We start from the raw sequence: 18,797 nt of genomic DNA on the forward strand, positions 1-18,797 counted from the left end.
TCATAATTTAAAAAAAAACCACTCTGTACTTTTTACTAGCAAAATTTGTTAACAGGGTACATTTTACGTTATGCATTTTTTTATCACATTAAAAAAGTCACTAATGGTAAAATCTGCATCCCGTTAGATAAGTATATATCTAAAGGCATGGTATATAATACATATTCATATACTATGTCAGTAACTGATTACATATTTTAAAATTAAAAGTTAATCTGCTCCATTCTTTAATGGGTACAAGTAGCAGTCCTATAAATGGATAAGAATATCACACATAAAAGGCACACATATACACACAGAAACATACAAAACCTTCATAATGCAGACTAGTGAGTAGTCACAGCAGACTTGCAGCCACCCACGAGATTAAAAAGCAATGGCTTGAGATAAAAGAATCAATGAATTAAGGAACCAAATGGAAGAAAGTTGTAAGGATGGAATCACATCAGTGCTCAGACAAATAAGGAAATGGTGAGAACTTCATCTCATAAAATGCCAGTATGACTATTTTTTCTACATAGCCCTAGCTTAATAAAAAAAGCTACCAGAAAAAATAAAAGACAAGATATAAAGGCTTACAACCTGGAATCATGATCAAAACTACCTAAATTGTGTTTGATATAATTTTAAAAGCATAGCAGGCATTTGGAGATATGTAGCTACATACATATGTTTTTGCTAAATTGGGAAGACAGCCTACTACACACAACTGAGAGCAGTAGATCAATGGTGGTAGGGTACAAATCAATGCTAGCCCTTTTTGTACCTAAAGTAAGTGTGCACCATAAACTCCATTATAGTAAGGTTACCCTCAAGCTTTTCAATGGAAGATAAATATTTAAGCTGTATTTAGTGACTGAAATACAAAGCAAGCAGCTAGTGAAGAAGTTGAAATATTACCTGTTCTTTCAGGTGTTAGTATTGCTTTATTTGAGGTTTTAGAGAAGCTGGGAGTATTAATGCCATTGCTATAAGGGCTGAGTCTTGCAACAGGACTATAAGGAAAAGCCAGTGAGGCAGTTGAAGAGAAGAGACTCCGCCATCGGCTAGCTGTCACAGAAGCAGAAAACAGCAGCAGTTAGCTATACAGAAGCAGGCATTGATTTGTCAGGAAGACAAAGGGAAGAGATTTACAAAAAAAAAAAAAAAAAAACAGTAACTTTTCATAAGAATATCTAAACTGACGGCCATTGATCTAAGGAAGAAAATATGTAAAAATAGGCAATTTGTGAATCATGGTCCATTTACACACCCATTATAAAAAAGTAAATCAATCTCACTTTGATTAAAGCCAATAGGCCTATATAAAAATGAAAATGTTTAATTTCTACATTAGAAATGTTTTGTATTTCTGAATAAAGACAGGTGTTTTGTAATAATATAAAAAAGATAGAGTCAAAAGAAAAACTCAGAGAAAATTGAAATCTTTAGAAATTGTGGGAAATATTCTTAACATAACTTCACAATTCTGTATTTTTTTTCTAAGGTTAATTTTCAACACATTTAACATCAGAAAATGTTGATCAAAAATCTTGTTCTTAGATTATGGGAGAAACTTAAAATGACTATTGTGGTTTCCCAACAGCCTTGAGTCCAAAACAAGGTTTATGAAAAAATGCTCTACAAAATAACAGAAGGGCATCTACACCAAAATTTAACAATAGCTATTCTAGAAGGCAGGTGCAGAGACTATTGGTGATCTCTTGGATTTTCTTTTTAAAAAAATATTTTCCAAATTTTCTGCATTAAACACATATTATTCATGTAACTTTTAAAGGCAGGATTATACCTATTACTTTAATACTATTTTGATACAGAATTTAAATAAGGAACAAAAAGGAATTGTACCTACAATGGGCATAGATGATCTAAAACTTCCTATATTACCTCACCTGTCCTAATTAATATATATCCCCACTCCAAAATTACCATCCCTTTGCTATCTCTAAGTTCTTGGGATCATAAAAAAGACCTCAAATTGTAAAAATTTGAGTGAGTCACACCAAACAATATTTCCTGTCCCTTCACAGGATACAAATCACTGTGCTAGTCAAAATGTACTTCTCTGAAAAGCAATCATTTAGACATGTATTAAGCAGGATGCAGAGAATAGGCAAAAAATAAAAATCAGGTTAAACTTCACGTTAAGCAACAACTTAGTTTATATTTGCTGGAAATTTGACAAAACTTGAAACAAGGATAAAAAAGACTACTCTGAAATGCATTCCCCAGATCACTTTTAATGAGCAATGCTAATGAGCAGTCAAACAGCTGAAGAGTGCTTAAAAACGGGCAGTGGGATGGGAGAAAGAAGCTGTGGGATGTGAACAGTTAAGAAAATCAACTCCAAAATTGGGATTTTTAAGAACTTTGCAAAAGACCATCAAGGTTACATAAGACAGTAAAATGTTCCCTTTTACTTCAGAAAGAATTCTTAAGTTAAGTATCACCACATTCCAACAATAAGAACTAGGCAAGGAAGCTACAATTATGATGATAACATTTTCAGAATCCACACAATTCACCAAGAGGACCATTCCCGTGAAGCCTGGTTGCCAGTTGACACCAGCAGTAGTCACATCACTTATCTGACCTGTAATCTACTCTCAGTTAAGCAGCTCTTCCCAACATGAGCCGGAGCACAAGTGTGCACGCACTCCCAGCTCCTTCACGTCTACATAAGTCAACCTGACACTGAAATACACTGCAAAATCAGGGTGAATGTGCAATGCACACTAGGCAGCTGTTCTCACATCTTCAATTTCTATTATTCAAAGTTTCTCATTAAAGATTCTATATATTTTTTAAAAGGCCAATAGTTCTTTGTGACTAACTTGCTCACAGATGATGTTATTTCACACCAGTCTGATCACTCACCAGGCAAATTACAGTGATTGCGTGTTCTCACCCGCGGATGCAGGCGACAACACACCACAAGTAAACAGCATTCATTACTCTGCACAATAACCACTGTGACTCAGCCTCTCTGTACAATGACACAGTTATCGTGGCTGTGACAGCAAGATCCCAACTAAGAACACAATTAGCGCCTAAGGCAAGAAAGAATGCTCTACATTGTTCTTTGGCATTGAGGCTTTTAAGGGGAGGGTGGAGAGTTATTGTGCAGGCAAGCTAACAAAACAATGATGCTCTATTAGTGCCCAAGGCTGTAGTGGAGGAGGAGAGGAACAAAAGAGCGGAAGCTAAAGCATCCTAGTTATTCTTCACTATGTAGCTAAAGAATTGTAAGATTTATAACAGAAAGCATTTTTACAAAGAACACAGCAAACAAACAGAATGTTTTTAAAGGCAATTTTATCTTCTTAATTAGCTTAACATATTTTTTTCATATAAGGATGTTAAACTTTCTGAGAGGCTCAATGATGACCCTAAGAAAGAAGATAATTTTGCCAAAGGAGAAAATGGGTGATAAACATCTGAGCAACAACAGTTAAAAATTTTCTATACTCCTACTCTGAAAGTTCCACCTGTAAGAAAAGGGCTTCTCCAACTTGGAGGTGCCATGGACTATGTATTTTTTCATTTAATTCCAACCTCTAGAGCACCAGGTTGGCCCCAAACATGACAATGCATTGATTAAATGCATCATACTTGGCAAGGTTTTCTTTCCCAAATGCCTCAAACTCAACTGCCTCCCAGAACACTTCCTTCCAAATGCTCTATTTGGTTCTACTGCAACTTCCTTAATCAGACATTCACCACTTCTCACCAGATTATTACAACCAGTTCCTCAACAAACTTCCAGCCATGACACTGCTCGCAGCAAGCCTGTTGTGATGTATTATTTTCACTGTTACTCTCGTCCATTGAAGTACTGCAGGCTTTTCATCAAATACAAGACCTTAAAGGTACTTCGGATCAGCCCGCCATCGCCCTTATCCACTGCCGTGTATCTCATGCCCACTACTAGAGTGTTTGTGAAACTATCCTGTTAAGAATACACTCTTACTGGTTAAACTTCCTACTTTTCCTACCTTGTCTAGTAAGCATTTTCTATTGAAATGAATGTGTACTAAGTTATAGACTAATGCCTCATCTTTCTGGAACAAAAAGATGAGAGTGTCTAACAGTCAATTTATTCTGTGTACATCTTCAAAACTGCCTAACTTAAAAAATAAATTACAATGTATCTGTGTAGTTATTTTTGTACATTAAGCAAAGCATAACCAAAAAAAAACTAGACTTGATAAATGCTCCAGTGATAATAATATCAAGAAAATCACAGAAAGACAGGTGACAGGATAGGTTTAAGAAAGAATCTATATTTCTTTAATTCCCCCTCAATGAAAATTATTCTGTGGATAACAAAAGTTCCCAGAAACAATGACATTTCTACCATCTCTTGATCATCTTTGTCTAGACTCCTGGTAAATACAGTAAATATTAAAATTTTTGTTGAATATCTTTTTCTTTACACGTAATCAAAATCAAATTTCAGAAAGCAACATGACTCAATTAACATAAAAGGAAAAACTTGCTGATCTAATTAAAATCTTAGTGATAATCCTCAAAAGGTCAATGCTGCATTAAACTAAAAACATTCACCTTTCTAATCCACCACCTGTGGTGGAACTGCCACCAGGACGCAGATTTTCATAAAAACCCTTATAGGGAAGACCATCACTCTCAAGGTTGAACCCTTGAGTACAACAGAAAATGTAAAGGCCAAGATCCAGGATAAAAAAGAAATCCTCCTGATCAGCAAAGACTGATCGCTGGCAAGCAACTGAAGATGGAGGTACTTTGTCTGACTATAACATTCAGAAGGAGTCCACTCTTCATCCTATGTTGAGACTTCGTGGTGGTGCTAAAAAAAAGAAAAAGCCTACACCACTCCCAAGAATAAGCACAAGAGAAGAAAGGTTAAGCTGGTTCTTTTGAAATACTATAAGGTGGATGACAATGACAGTACAGCAAAATTAGTCACCTTTGTCAGGAGGGCCCTTCAGACGAATGTGCTGCTAGAGTGTTCATGGCCCGCCACTTTGACGTTATTGTGGCAAATGTTGTCTGACTTACTGCTTCAACAAACCAGAAGTAATTGTGTATGAGTTAATAAAAGACATGAATGAACGTAAAAAGAAAATTCAAAAATAAAGCAACACTACCATGTATTCTGGAAACAGACATTTTCACACGTTTTCTCTGTAGAGAGTCAGTACCTAATACAACATCTGGCACACAGTATACACTCAATAAATGCTAAATGTGCTCAAAATTTGGGCAAGTTGGCTAATATTTCCTTATTTCAAGCCATCCTACCACTTTTACTTTGATATCTAAATTATTTTGCCTAATTTCTTAAACTTTAAAAAAACTGTAATTTAGCATAGTATCTTTTGAACACAAAGGTTAATCTAATTAGATCAAACCAACTGGAGGTTCAGTGAAGAAACATACCTCTAAGAGCACTGTGTTGATACTTCCTAATAACTACTAGGGTGATGCACTTTGTGTGTATCAACCTTTTGGTTTCCAGCTAAATGATTTCATATTAGTAATGGCTAGGACCTGTGACTGGATATCAAAATGAGTTCAACGGGAGTCACTGTCTAGAATGAGCTAGCTCCTGCAATTGCGTTTACTGGAATTTCTATATACTCTACTGTCAATAATGCAGCATCTGAGTTGGTTTGCGCTGAGTGAAGAAGTTCTGGAGGGCTGAAAGAATGAGTGCCTTCATTCTTTCTAGTAGCTTCTAACAGTAGGGCCATATTTCTTATCAGGGGGAAATTATTCTAGAATACAAACCATGATCTTCTCCACTTCTCCTGTCTTTCTCCTTTCTCACCTAAGAATAAGACTCTAAACAGCAAAATTGTAGCTTGCAGAGACTACAGCTCACTTGAATTTATCACGTTTTACATATTATCTGTCTCTTGCACAAAGCAGGTGATCTAGAATACCACTTCAGAAGGGTGAAATGATCCCAGCAGTGTGAAGAAATCAGTCTAAAGCAGCCCTATAAATGATTTCTTTCTTCGGTTTTTAATAAACCTTAAAAACTCATTAACAGCAAATTTTAGTACCACTTTAGTAAAATTCACAGATTGTTTTCTAAGTAAATCACGGTTTTGTATCTCCTTGCTCGTAGCTCTCTTCTCAGCTAGCCAAACTTAGAGTCTCCTTTATCATTCCCTAATCCAGGTTCTGCCCTGAGGAGTTGCCCAACTATCATTTAAATCTTCATAAGCAAAGCCCTGTGTACCCTGAGCCAAAAAAAAAAAGTAGCACTCCAGAATGATTCAGACACCCAACATTTGCAAAACACATCCAGAATCATTCTTTCTCTTAACAATTATCAAGAGATACCAAAAAACATTACAGGTCACTCTCTAGCAGTTACCTAAATATCTTTCATAGATGTGCACAGCCTATAGCCTTTCCCTACTCCATGGTCATTCTGGAAAATCTGTCTGGCACCTTTGCGCACACCCACTTTGCAAAATTCATTTCTCTATTCATCTGAGTAGGCAACCACTATTGTGACTATAAAGTACCAGATGCCACAGAGAATGAGATGAATAAAATACAGTACTTGCTCTCCCTTCCTTCCCACTCCAGTTTCTAAAGACCAGCTGCTGCAAAAAAGACCTGCAAGAAAGATTGGCTTTTAGGATCAAAAAGATATACATGTTTATAAAATGAGAATGGAACCAGTGGAGAAAAGAAGAGTCTCACAGAAAAGGTAAGATATAGTAAGTACAGTGACAGTGGCATGGAGAAGCACACTCACAGCCAAGTGAAGACAGTGATTAACTTTCTGAGAGAATCCAAAGACTTCAACCAGAAGACATTATGTTTAATATGGTCCTTGAAGATGAGTTTATTTCATGGGATACAGTGCCACTCTAGACAGAATTAACGGTGTCTGTTTTTATGCCAGTACTATGCTGTTTTGATTACAATAGCTTTGTAGTATAATTTGAAGTTAGGTAGTATTATGACTCCAGCTTTATTATTTTTTTTTCTTTTTGCTCAGGATTGCTTTGGCTATTCAGGGTCTTATTTTGTTCCATGTGAAAGTTAAGATTGTTTTTTCCATTTCTATGAAGAACGTCATTGGTATTTTGATGGGGATTGCATTGAATCTGTAGATCACTTTGGGTAGCATAGACATTCTGACAATGTTAATTCTTCCAATCCCAGAGCATGGGATGTCCTTCCATCTTTTTGTGTCCTCTTTCATTTTTTCAACAGTGATTTGTTGTTCTCATTACAGTGATCTTTCACCTCACTGGTTAAATTTATTCCTAGGCATTTTATTTTTTGGTGACTACTGTAAATGGGCTAACTTTCTTGATTTCTTTTTTTGCTAGTTCATTATTGGAGTATAAAAACACCACTGATTTTGTGTGTTGAATTTTTATCCTGCAATTTTACAAAAATCATTTATCAACTTTTTTTTTTTACTCTTTAGCCTTTTTTATATATAGGATCATGTCATCTGCAAACAGGAACAATTTGACTTTGTCTTTTCCAATCTGGATGGCTTTTGTTTCTTTTTCTTGACTTTTTCTTGACTGCTCTGGCTAGTACTTCCAATACTACGTTAAATAGTATTCCTAAATACTATGTTATTCAGGATGATATTGGCATTGGGTTTGTCATATATGGCTTTTATACTCTGTTGAGATACTTTCCTTCTATACCTAATTTACTGAGACTTTTTCATGAAGGGATGTTGAATTTTGCCAAATGCTTTTTCTGCATCTATTGAGATAATCATATGGTTTTTGTCTTTGGTTTTGCTGATGTGGAATATCACATTTATTGACTTGCATATGTTGAACCATCTTTGCATCCCTGGGATGATACAGACACTAGATAGAACCAATGGAACAGAATAGAGAACCCAGAAATCAACCCATGTACTTACAGCCAACTGATCTTCAAAAAAGGCACCAAGAACATACATTGGGGAAAAGACTACCCCTTCAATAAATGGTGCTGTGAAAACTGGACATCCATATGTAGAAGAATGAAACTAGACCCATATCTCTTGCCATATACCAAAATCAACTCAAAATGGATTAAAGACTTAAATATAAGACCTAAAATTATAAAACTCCTGAAAAAACATAGGGAAAACACTTCAAGAAGGAGGACTGGGCTTTATGAATATGATCCCAAAAGCACAGCACAGGCAACAAAAGGAAAAAAAATGGAATTATATTAAACTAAAAAGCTTCTACACAAGAAAAGAATTAAGGCAAAAAAGACAACCTACAGAGTAGGAGAAAATATCTTCAAATTATGCATTTGACAAGGGATTAATATCCAGAATATACAAGTAGCTCAAACAACTTAACAGCAAAAAAATAAAAAATTTTTTAAAAATAACCTGATTATAAAATGGGCAAAGGAGTTGAATAGGTATTTCTCAAAGGAAGATATACGAATGGCCAACATATACATGAAAAAATGCTCAACATCACTCAGCATCAGGGAAATGCAAATCAAAACCACACTGAGATATCATCTCACTCTAGTCAGATTGGTTATCAAAAAGACAGAACAAATGCTGGCAAGGATACAGAGAAAGGGGGACTCTCCTACACGGCTGGTGCACTCGAAAATTGGTACAGCCATTATGGAAAACGATACGTACAATCAACTATGTTTTAAAAAAAAAACACATGTGAAACCATGGAGGCATGAAAGAGCAGTATATATTCAGGGAAGAGCAAATGTTTAGACTAATACATAGGGTACATGAGAGAAGAGTTAGGGCTGGAGAGGTTGGTAGAACTGGTTTCTACTCTATCTTATATACGGTATAAACTTTAATATACAGTTAATGTTCTGACATGATCAGATATTTTATGACGGTGACACAAATAGCCATATAGATGATGGACTAAATGGGCACAGAGACTGAAAACTGGGAGACCTGTTAGGAGGCTTTCATAGCAGATCTGGTGAGACATGACAAGGTCCTGAACCAAATGAGCCAAACACTGGGCAAGAACAGGCTCCATAAGCCACACCTGGTTGTCAGGAGTGGAGAAAAGGAAACCAAAGCTAATGCTATGGTTCCTAAGTCATGGTGCCATCCACTAAGACAGAGAACCTGAGATAAGCGTGCTAAAATGAAACAATGAGTTGAATTCAAGATGGTCACAGAACCTGCCTACGTGTTGGTGTCCAGTATGGAGCTGGAGTTCAGGAAAGAGATTCAGGGCACATGAACAAACAGGTGTTAGATGAAGCTATACGCATGAATGAAATTACCCCAGAAGAATGTATGAAGGAAAACAGAAGGGAATTAAGGAAGCAACAATTAAGAGGAGATCCAGGGAGAATCAGTAGAAGTGACAAAGAAAGGTCATTCAGAGAGAAGAATTCTCAAGGATTGGTGGAGCCTGAGAAGACTAATGAAGAGTTTCATTCAATGTGGGAGCTATAGTTAATAGTGGAAACTATTACAGAGAGGTCCTGTAGGATGAGGACTAAAAGACAACTGCTGGCTAGTTGTCTGGATCACTGATGAGAAGAGATTTAACAGAGGTAAAGAGAAAACAGAGTTAACAGGTCAAGCAGATATAAAATGAGGAAGAAGAAATCCTTGGGAGAGAGATTTGGCTGTAAAAGTAAGGAAAAACAGGGTTGTAACTTGAGTATAAGGCTCAAGTGAGGATGGCCTGCATGTTTCTAGAATAAGAATGGAACCAGTGGACAAAAGTCTACAGAGAAGGGAAAACACTAGAGTAAGATCCTGGAGATAAGAAGAATAGGACAGAGATGAACTGGAGGGAGCAGCCTTGGAAAGGGAGGGTTCTCTCTCCCTCTGAAACAAGAAGGTAAAGGTAGTGGGAATATGGAGAACACAGATGAAGGAGGGTTTAAGGCTCCTTTTATGTGTCAATTAGAATTCAGAAAATAGTCTAAGAAGGCAGAGGCTGGAATAAAGAATCTCATGTAGTAATGGCCTGGAATGGCCACCACTGGAGACATGAAAAATTCAAGCTAATCTGCCACTGGGAATTTTAGAGATCATGGGTAACCCTCGGGAAGAAGAGCTAGATGGAGAAGAGGGGCTGTCTACAAAGGCTAGGTGGCTGTATTCAATGACAATGAGAGTTGTAGGCTTTGCTGGCAATAGCATCTCCTCTGACAAAGCACGAAAGCAGCCACAGACAATATGTAAGCAAACGAATGTGGCCATCCTTCAATATAACTTTATAAAAATTGAGAGTTGAATTTAATAAAATTTTCATGGGTCATGAATTATTTTTTTTCAACCATTTAAAAACATGAAAGACATTCTTAGCTCATGGGCCATACAAGAACAGGCAGAAAGCCAGATATAGCCATAGTTTGCCAACCTCTGGGCAAACATAAATACCAGTTTTATAATATTCACTGAGAAAAAGGCACAGGGCTAGGACTATTCTACAAGGGTATGTCAGGTGCTGATTCATAACAGTGATGGCTAACAGCACCCTTCTTTCCTGCAATTTTCCATAACATGGTAGTAAAATCAACACAAGACTAAAAGCGCACTGGAGTAAGAATCCAAATATGAGCGTTCCAGTGTCCATGCTGCCACATGCTAGCTCTGAGATGTGGAGAAATCATGTAACATGTTAGTGCTCTCATTTGGGGAAAAAAAAAGCTGTGTTTATGGGAGGGTGATAAACAGGGCTGTGGAGAGGACAAGATGAAAGCACACACCATGCATTCATGAACCATAAAGCATTTTTAAATAAAAAGTTATGGCAGGCTGTAGCAAAAATATACTCTATTCTGAGGAAAAATGTTCTAGCAGCTAGATGGGAGAAAGATTTTGTAGGCATTTTCCACTTGTCCTAATTCTCAGAAAGTTTTACCTGGTCTTCTCAAAATGATGGGCACACTTTTTATTTAATTTTGTTTTGTTTTCCTTTGGGTGGCTGGCTGGTACAGGCATCTGAACCTGTGACCTTAGTGTTGTAAGGCTGTGCTCTAACCAACTGAGCTAACCGGCCAGCCCTATGTTATATCTTATCTAGACAATTTCATCATCTTTCCTCAGATGCTACCAACTCAGATACAAAGTACTGAACCGTGAGCCTTCAACAGTTTGATCGGGACAGTCAAGAGTTCTCATTTATTAAAGACAACCTCAGAGGGAACAAATGTCCCAAATACTATGTTTTTAATAAATGTGGTGTCTTCAAAACCACAGGTTCCTTAAGTCATCTTGGCTCTTAGTAATGTTCATTATCACAGGTTCCTGGAAAGTAAGGGAAAAGGAAGCAAGGTAAGATTAACAGACTTTCAATCCTTCTGCTTTATTTTTACAACAGGCAAGCATGTGTCAGTTATAGCCAAACACGAATCCAACCACATAATCCTTTACTATTACCAGTTACAGAGTGGTCTAAGGTCAGTGAAGGTAAAGGAGACATGAGACCCTATAATATTTTTTATTCCCCCTTAAACTGGCAGGAAGTTTTATCCAGACCACAGCATTTTGACACGAACCATCAGGGCAGGAAGACCACCATTTCCATAAATCATTCTCTCAAGTATAAACTTCCTAAGTGATATTATATCTTTACATACCTAGAGCCTGTGGAAGTGCTTGGCACACAGATGCACTCAAACGTTTGGACTAAACTATTTGTGGGGGTGGGGTGTGGAAGGGTGATTTTTATTTTTGATCCTGTAAATCCAGGCTCCAGCAATGAGCAGCCTATTCCATGTTATGTTGGCATTACACCAGATTTCCACCGCAACTGATGTATTTGCCCATGTATTCATTAATAGCTTCCACATTTATTTAATAAATGTTTATATGTATACTATGTGCCAGACATAGTTCTAGACACTGGGCAGAGTAAACAAACAGTTCAGATTTTTGCTCAAACTGAGCTTATAGACTTGTGATGAAATCACGATAATGATGGTGCTGATTTGGTTTTAATTTTGATGGTGGTAGTGATGATGATGATGGTGATGATGATGGTGATGATGCTGCTGGTGATGTTGGTGATGATGACAGTGATATAGATGATAATAATGATAATGGCTATGGTGATGATAGTGACGAAGATAATGGTGACAATGATAATGGTGATGATTTGATTTTCATTATAATGGTAATGATGATAAACTTCAACAAAAGAATTTAAAAACCAAGGTGAATACAGTATTTTACTGGTTCACTCCTATAAACCCTAACTGCACAGACTGAGACTAAGTTTTCTGAAGAGTCCATAAGTTCACAGTAAGTGACCCCTGACTTGGCTTCAACCTGAGCAACCCCCTTGGAGTAGTAACATACGGTTTGTAGCTTATCTGATCTACTACTTTTTATTGGGTAAACTTGAGTAGCATTAATTTCTCCACAGTACTCCATGACCTGATAAGTAAGCATATGGGGTCTGGAAGTCCTATTACCTCTTCAAAACAGGTGTTCATTGTGTTCTTTTCCTGACATACACAAAATAAAGAGTAGTCAACTGTATTTGTCAGTGTATTCGTATAAGGAGAAGGGCTAGAGAACTAGTAAATGTTCCTAACTGGTGGTCTGATGGACTATTTAATCTGAGTAAATTGGTCATTATGGCCAAGTCTCTCACTCTTCAAATTACAGCTAGAAAAACCTACAAGAAGGTTAATTTGAGTCTTTCCCAACAGTTCCTGTTGATTCAATCTATGATGACAAATGTAATGATTTAAAAATCAGTAAGCATAATACATGATCCTAGGACACTGTAGATACTTAGTATTTAAACCTCTAGTTGTATTCAAAATGTACTAATTCACAAAAACATAATTTACATGCCACCTTTAAAAAAACATCCACTAAAATAATTCATTTTCCTATATAACTAATGTCTAAAACTAATCAAGAAAGTCATTTTCAACATTAGGATTAAGCTTTAAAATATATTTGGTTTGAAAGTAACCAAGGAGTTGTTTACCCCCAATGATTGGCAGGTAAATGTTTATTAAATATTTGTTGAATGAGAGTTACAAAATTTCACCATGTTTAGTAAGGAGTATTATTTTAACATTTATTCCATAGGGATCACAGTTTTATAATTATTACTGATACTGAATAGGTCAAATGTTTCCTAGGTCTTAATAGTTAACACAATCTTAATTGTTAAAGTATCTAGTCATCATAACTAAAGAATTAGACCTTCTCTATTTCTTAGATCTCAACGAGCCACACGACCACACGCTACTGTTCCCCCATCGCCATTATGGGTCCTTCTGTAGGACTTCTCTCACCAGGACAATGGTCTAAAAAGTAAAGCTGAAAAATGAGGGTTGGAAAGGGGAAGTTCTCTGGACTGTCAACTTGTTTCCACTTAATCAATGGTCAAAACAAGGTAAGATGTCTGCTTTAAGCACACATGGATCCAGTGTTATCCAGGACGGGAGTGATCTCTACAACTTCACAAGTCAGACTTCCCATCTGCAATTAACAGGGGAGATTAAAAGAAAATCTAACTTTACTAGTAATTACACTTCAAAGGCATGTTTTAAAAGTCACTTTTATAAAAGCCATTTTTTTCTTAGGTCTGTCTTCTGTGGCTTAAATTAAATATAAGGACAGTGAAAATGGCCACAGAATGTGAGCAGAGGGCCTGTGTGAAAGTAATTTAATCTGAAAAGAACAAGGGGAGAGTGACCTAATAATTTGTCAATGATGTGATGCTGTCATGCAGATTATAGACAGCTGCTTTCAATTTAGACTACTGCCACAATGCAAGCCATGACAACCAACCAGAATAACTTTCAAGTTCTAACACTGAAATCATGAGATAAGTTATGACAATCTAATTCTATGGCAAAATAGAATAAATAATCCCATGTCTGAAAATAGTGAGGTTACCTGCCTCCCTGAAAGTAAGGGTAGCCTAGATAACTAATAAGAGTCTTCATGCCTATGACCACATACAGTGAGGTGAGAAATCCAAGCCCAGGAGACTATTAGAAACCACCATAAATTCCTGAATGGAAGAGTGAGGAGAGCTGAATTTGAACAATACTTCCTCTTCTTCCAGTTAGGAGCACAATATATGTGGTTTACATTCTAGTGGCAGAATAATCTGAGAGGTGCTAGAAAGCAAATATATAGATTTATGACCAAGGGAAAAACTATTTTTTGGCCCTAGAAATAACCCATTCACTTTTTCATTTAAATACCTGCAAACAAAAAGACATTAAAATATACATAAAGGTCTGGGCCGACCCCGTGGAGCACTCGGTAGAGTGTGGCGCTGGGAGCGCAGTAGCGCTCCCGCCACGGGTTCGGATCCTACATAGGGATCGCCGGTGCGCGCGTGCGCGCGCGCACACGCACACGCACACGCACGCACGCACACACACACACGTCTAAAACAAGAGTCTCTTTCCCTTCCCCACTCTGATCCACTTTCTAAGAGTTTTGTCTTTCAGAATTTGGGACAATTATGTAATTACTATATAAGTATAACTTTAAGCAGACAAACTAAGTATCACCTTGTTAGTATCTAACTCCGAAAAGTTAGACATTTCATACACCCTCTCTTACTTTCCATTTCCATCTCCAGATGAGATGCTATAAGTTGATCCTAATAGATGTAACAAGAACAGAGAAAAGAAAGTAGTTGTTTGGCATGAAACCATAACGATCAGGCAGAGAACATCACAGGCCTGGTTCACTGGAACACTATTCACCATAGCCAAGAGATGGAACCAACCTAAATGCCCAGCAACGGATGAATGGATAAAAAAATTTATGGTATATATTAACAATGGAATACTATTCAGCTATAAAAAATAAAATAAAATAGTCATTTGCAGCAACATGGATAGAACTGGAGACCATCATGTTCAGTGAAGTAAGCTAGGTGCAGAAACACAAATACTGCATGATCTCACTCATATGTAAAATCCAAAAAAAAAAAAAGTAACCACAGGTGGGAGTGGGTGAAGGGGGAATACAGTCAGGGATAGGAAGTGGTGGATTACATGAAACAGTATATAGTATATGCATGCACTGAAACAACATGCTATACCCCACAAGTATGTACAAATAAATGTTTAAAAATGAAATAAGGTGCATAAAGTGGTAAAACTTTCTAAATCTTTGCATAACCAAAAGTTTCTTCCTTTGTCCCCATGCTTAATCTATTTGCTTGGATACAGAATTATAGTTTGAAAATAACTTATCCTCAAAACTTTAAAGACAGTATTCGTTTTTCATCTAGTGTACAGTATTACTTATGAAATGTCAGAGGTCTGTTTTATCGTAAATATCCTAGTTCTTCTGAACATTTTTAGGATTTTCTCCTTAATTCTGGAAAATCTGAGATTCAACCAGGAGGTCTAGGTGTAGGTCTTTTTTCACCTTAGTTCATCATGCAGATTTGTCATTTTTTGGCTCAAAGAAATTTTTCTTTTATTAAATATCTCCTCTCAACTGTCCGCTCCTGCATCTAGAACTCCTGTTAAACATTAGAGGTCCTGGATCTATCTTCCAAGCCTCCTAACTTCTCTCATATTTTCCATCTTTTTGGGAGATTCATTGACTGACTTTCAGAGAAGCAGCTTGTTTTTTAGCCCTGTCTATTCTTACTTCAGTACTTCTAAGAAATTAATGCCCCCAAAATAGTAAAATGATTTGATTGCTTCTTTTCCCAGTGGTCTGTTGTTTTAAAGGTATATTATTCTCTTAAATATGAGCACACTAAATTCTCCATTCCCTCAGTTACTTGTTTCCTACAAAATCAGTTGATCTGTTTATTTTGTTCACACTATTAGCTTTCCCAGAATTCAAGTGAGACTTGGTTACTGGTTCATACTTATGAATAAAGACTAAGTTAATCTGAACTGGTAACTAGCATGAGTTTCTTCTGCACCGGTTCTGGTATTACCTCTAACTTAAAGAGGAAACCAACATCAGGCACTATGTAAATAGGTGGATTATTCCACAAGCAGGCTTCCCATAGGTGTCTGAACATGCACCAGCAGAGTAACTGAGGACCCCAACAGTGCAAAGTAAGGAGGCAGAACACTAACATCTCATCTAACACACCTCCCACTCCCTGCTCAGTCTACTGTGGACATCCGAAGTTTCCTCAAGTTCCACTTCTCAATCAAGGCTAGGGACCCCCATGCCTTGGTCTCTCTGCCTTTTTTAAGAACAGGTATCTGGTTCTACTCTGAAGAGTAGGTGTGCTCCGCTGGCAGTCATCTTTAGCACTACTCACACACCCTAGCAACTCCCATTGCTGCCATACACTTTTACTGATCCAGCTTCACTTGTCTGAAAATGCTATGAAAATGGAAGATCAGACTGAGCATGCATATACATATATACAGACAGATACACACACACAGTTCCTTGAAATACAATCTTACAGCTATGACAGTAGAAAGAAATTAGATTCACAATACAAATTGACAAGAGCTCCAAAACTCAAAACACATGAAACATATGTTTAAAGTTCACATGTATTTATAAATAATTGAGAATATCAATAAATCAAAGCCTATAAGTTAAGTGTCATGAGAGTTTGGCCACAATTTCAACTACCACTTCTCACATGAAGTCACATAAGAAATTCAAGATATTAATGAGAAAAGCAGAAGAAAACATCCCCAAGTTTATTTAAAGAATCCCCCTTTTAAAAAGATGCTAGAGCCTGGCTGGCCAGATAGCTCAGTTGGTTACAGCACAGCCTTATAATATCAATGTCACATGTTCAAATCCCCATACCAGCCAGCTGCCAATTAAAAAAAAAAAAAAAAAAGCTAAAGCCTAACCTTACCCACATTCCAAAGAATTTCCAAAATCACTATTTCACTCTCCTCCACTTCTCACCAGATTTCAAAAGAGACTGCATCTTCTAAGACAATTCAGACAATACCCCATAGCTTTCTTGATCAGGGTTATGTCACTCCTTTGCTTAAAATTATTCAAAGACCTCCCAACCATTTTAAGACAAAATTCAAAATCCTTAACTTCCCTGGAAGCTCTGCCCACGTCTCTAGTTTCACTTAGAGTCACTCAGCTCAGAACTTCTACCTCTTCATTTCCCACCATCACACCCCTCAACAAGGGCCCGCCATGCCGCATCTCGTTCCACTACAGAACCTGGGACAGTCTTCCTCACTTCCTCGACCCCCCACCCCCCAAGTTATCAGCTTAACTCCTGCTGACTCTCAGGTCTCAGCTGAGACGTCGCATCCTCAGGAAAGCACTTCCTGACCATCCTCCTCCAACTCAGCTAGGTCACCTTTTGGCATCATCATGCTTCTTTTAAGGGAGAGGAAGAAAAAGAACAAAAGAACAAGAGCTGCTGTCTGTGTCGTCTGTTTCTTGCACTAGGCTGCACGCTCCAGAGGCCAGACATCAAGCTCATCTTGCTTGTGACTGCACCCTGAGTACTTAGCACTGTGCCTGCGCCTAGTAAACATCCTCTACACATTTCATGATTTAACATTCTAATCACGTCTGGCAAGCTCCTGTGTTTCAGAAAAGAAGAGTCTAGTAATTCTTCCTTAAACTTGACTCTGTTTTGTAGAGATCCCAAGAAACAGGCATAAACACCTACCAAAATAAAATTAATTTCATTGCCATAGAGTCAAATTTAATAAGTCATCACAGTAGTATGAAGTCAATAGACAACTACTTTGGGAGAATCTGTTTTATTTTTTTCACTGCTGGGGGATAACAAAATGGCATGCCAATTATAAATTCACTGCAACACCATTATGCACTGTCATAAGCTATTGCTTATTTTAATAAATGCCTTTATAATCATGGTAAAAATGCAAAAAACAAAAAAACCACATGAAACACATGCACAACTGGCAAAAAAAAGGAAAGAAAGATCGTTTAAGGATATCTGGCAAACACATTTCCAGGCTGCTGGGTATAATGGATGGACAATGAAAATATAGAAGCAAAATCCCTAATTATTTGCTGCTTACTGTACACTAAATCACTGGCAATACTGAAATAAATGCAGTGGCTCTATTCTGAACATAAGAGTAAAGCAAGGATGTGTTGGAATCTCACAGCTATGACAATGTGTCTTCAATTTCCAGCACACAGGAATAATAGCAAATGTCAGAAGACCCAGTCTCTGTACAAAAAATTCACATGATTCCAGATTTTTCCAATGAGAAAAGGAATCCTTTACAAAGCTTACCCAAAATGAACCCCACAGACTAAATTTTAATTTTGTGTTCCAAATTTCACAGAGCACCTCAAGACTAGAAACATGAGCTGGTGGAGATAGCATCTTGGGCCATGCAAGGAAAGACTGGACAGGTTCCAGGAGACAAACACTTGATAAATTCCTTAGCCTCAGTTCAATTTGTGTGGCTTTTTTTTTTTTTTTTTTTTTTTTTAAACAAACGAAAAGGCCACCTTCAGAACACTGGATTAGTCTCCAACTTTCTTCTTCATTGGCTAAATTTAGAGATTAACACTCTATCACAACCAAAATAAGAACAGGAACAGGTACCACATGAAGATAAAAGAAAAATTCAATGAATGGTTGATACCTATGCACATTTCCTTAGTATATAATCCCAGAGGAAATGAGAGATGATCATAGCGAAAGAGGAGCCAAGATAGTAATTGTGCAGGGCTACACTATTTGTGAAAACTATACCCACATTCCTCAAACGTGACCTGTCCTGATTCAATAGTTATGAACATTCGAGTATCTGAAGTAAAGATAACCTTTTATTAACTGGCCCCAAATTAACTGAGCCACATACTGGGTGTTTCAAATTACTTAGATAAAGCTTTTTGATCATTATTTGGTTAGCATCCC

The 18,797-nt window shown here is 37.2% G+C and overlaps 1 protein-coding gene across 4 annotated transcripts in view; it reads right to left on the reverse strand.

The window, feature by feature from the left end:
- The window catches only part of SLAIN1 (SLAIN motif family member 1), a 63,099-nt gene that overhangs the window by 22,235 nt on the left and 22,067 nt on the right, over positions 1-18,797 (reverse strand). For 2 of the 4 annotated variants that reach the window (XM_063103394.1, XM_063103393.1), the window contains one exon: positions 901-1,050. The exons of the other annotated variants lie outside the window; for them this stretch is intronic. In XM_063103394.1, the coding sequence (XP_062959464.1) occupies positions 901-1,050 (150 nt within the window). The remainder of the gene's footprint in view (positions 1-900; positions 1,051-18,797) is intronic. 4 annotated transcript variants of the gene reach the window in all.

The sequence above is a fragment of the Cynocephalus volans genome, chromosome 7, assembly GCF_027409185.1.
Source record: "Cynocephalus volans isolate mCynVol1 chromosome 7, mCynVol1.pri, whole genome shotgun sequence".
Taxonomy (NCBI): Eukaryota; Metazoa; Chordata; class Mammalia; order Dermoptera; family Cynocephalidae; genus Cynocephalus; species Cynocephalus volans.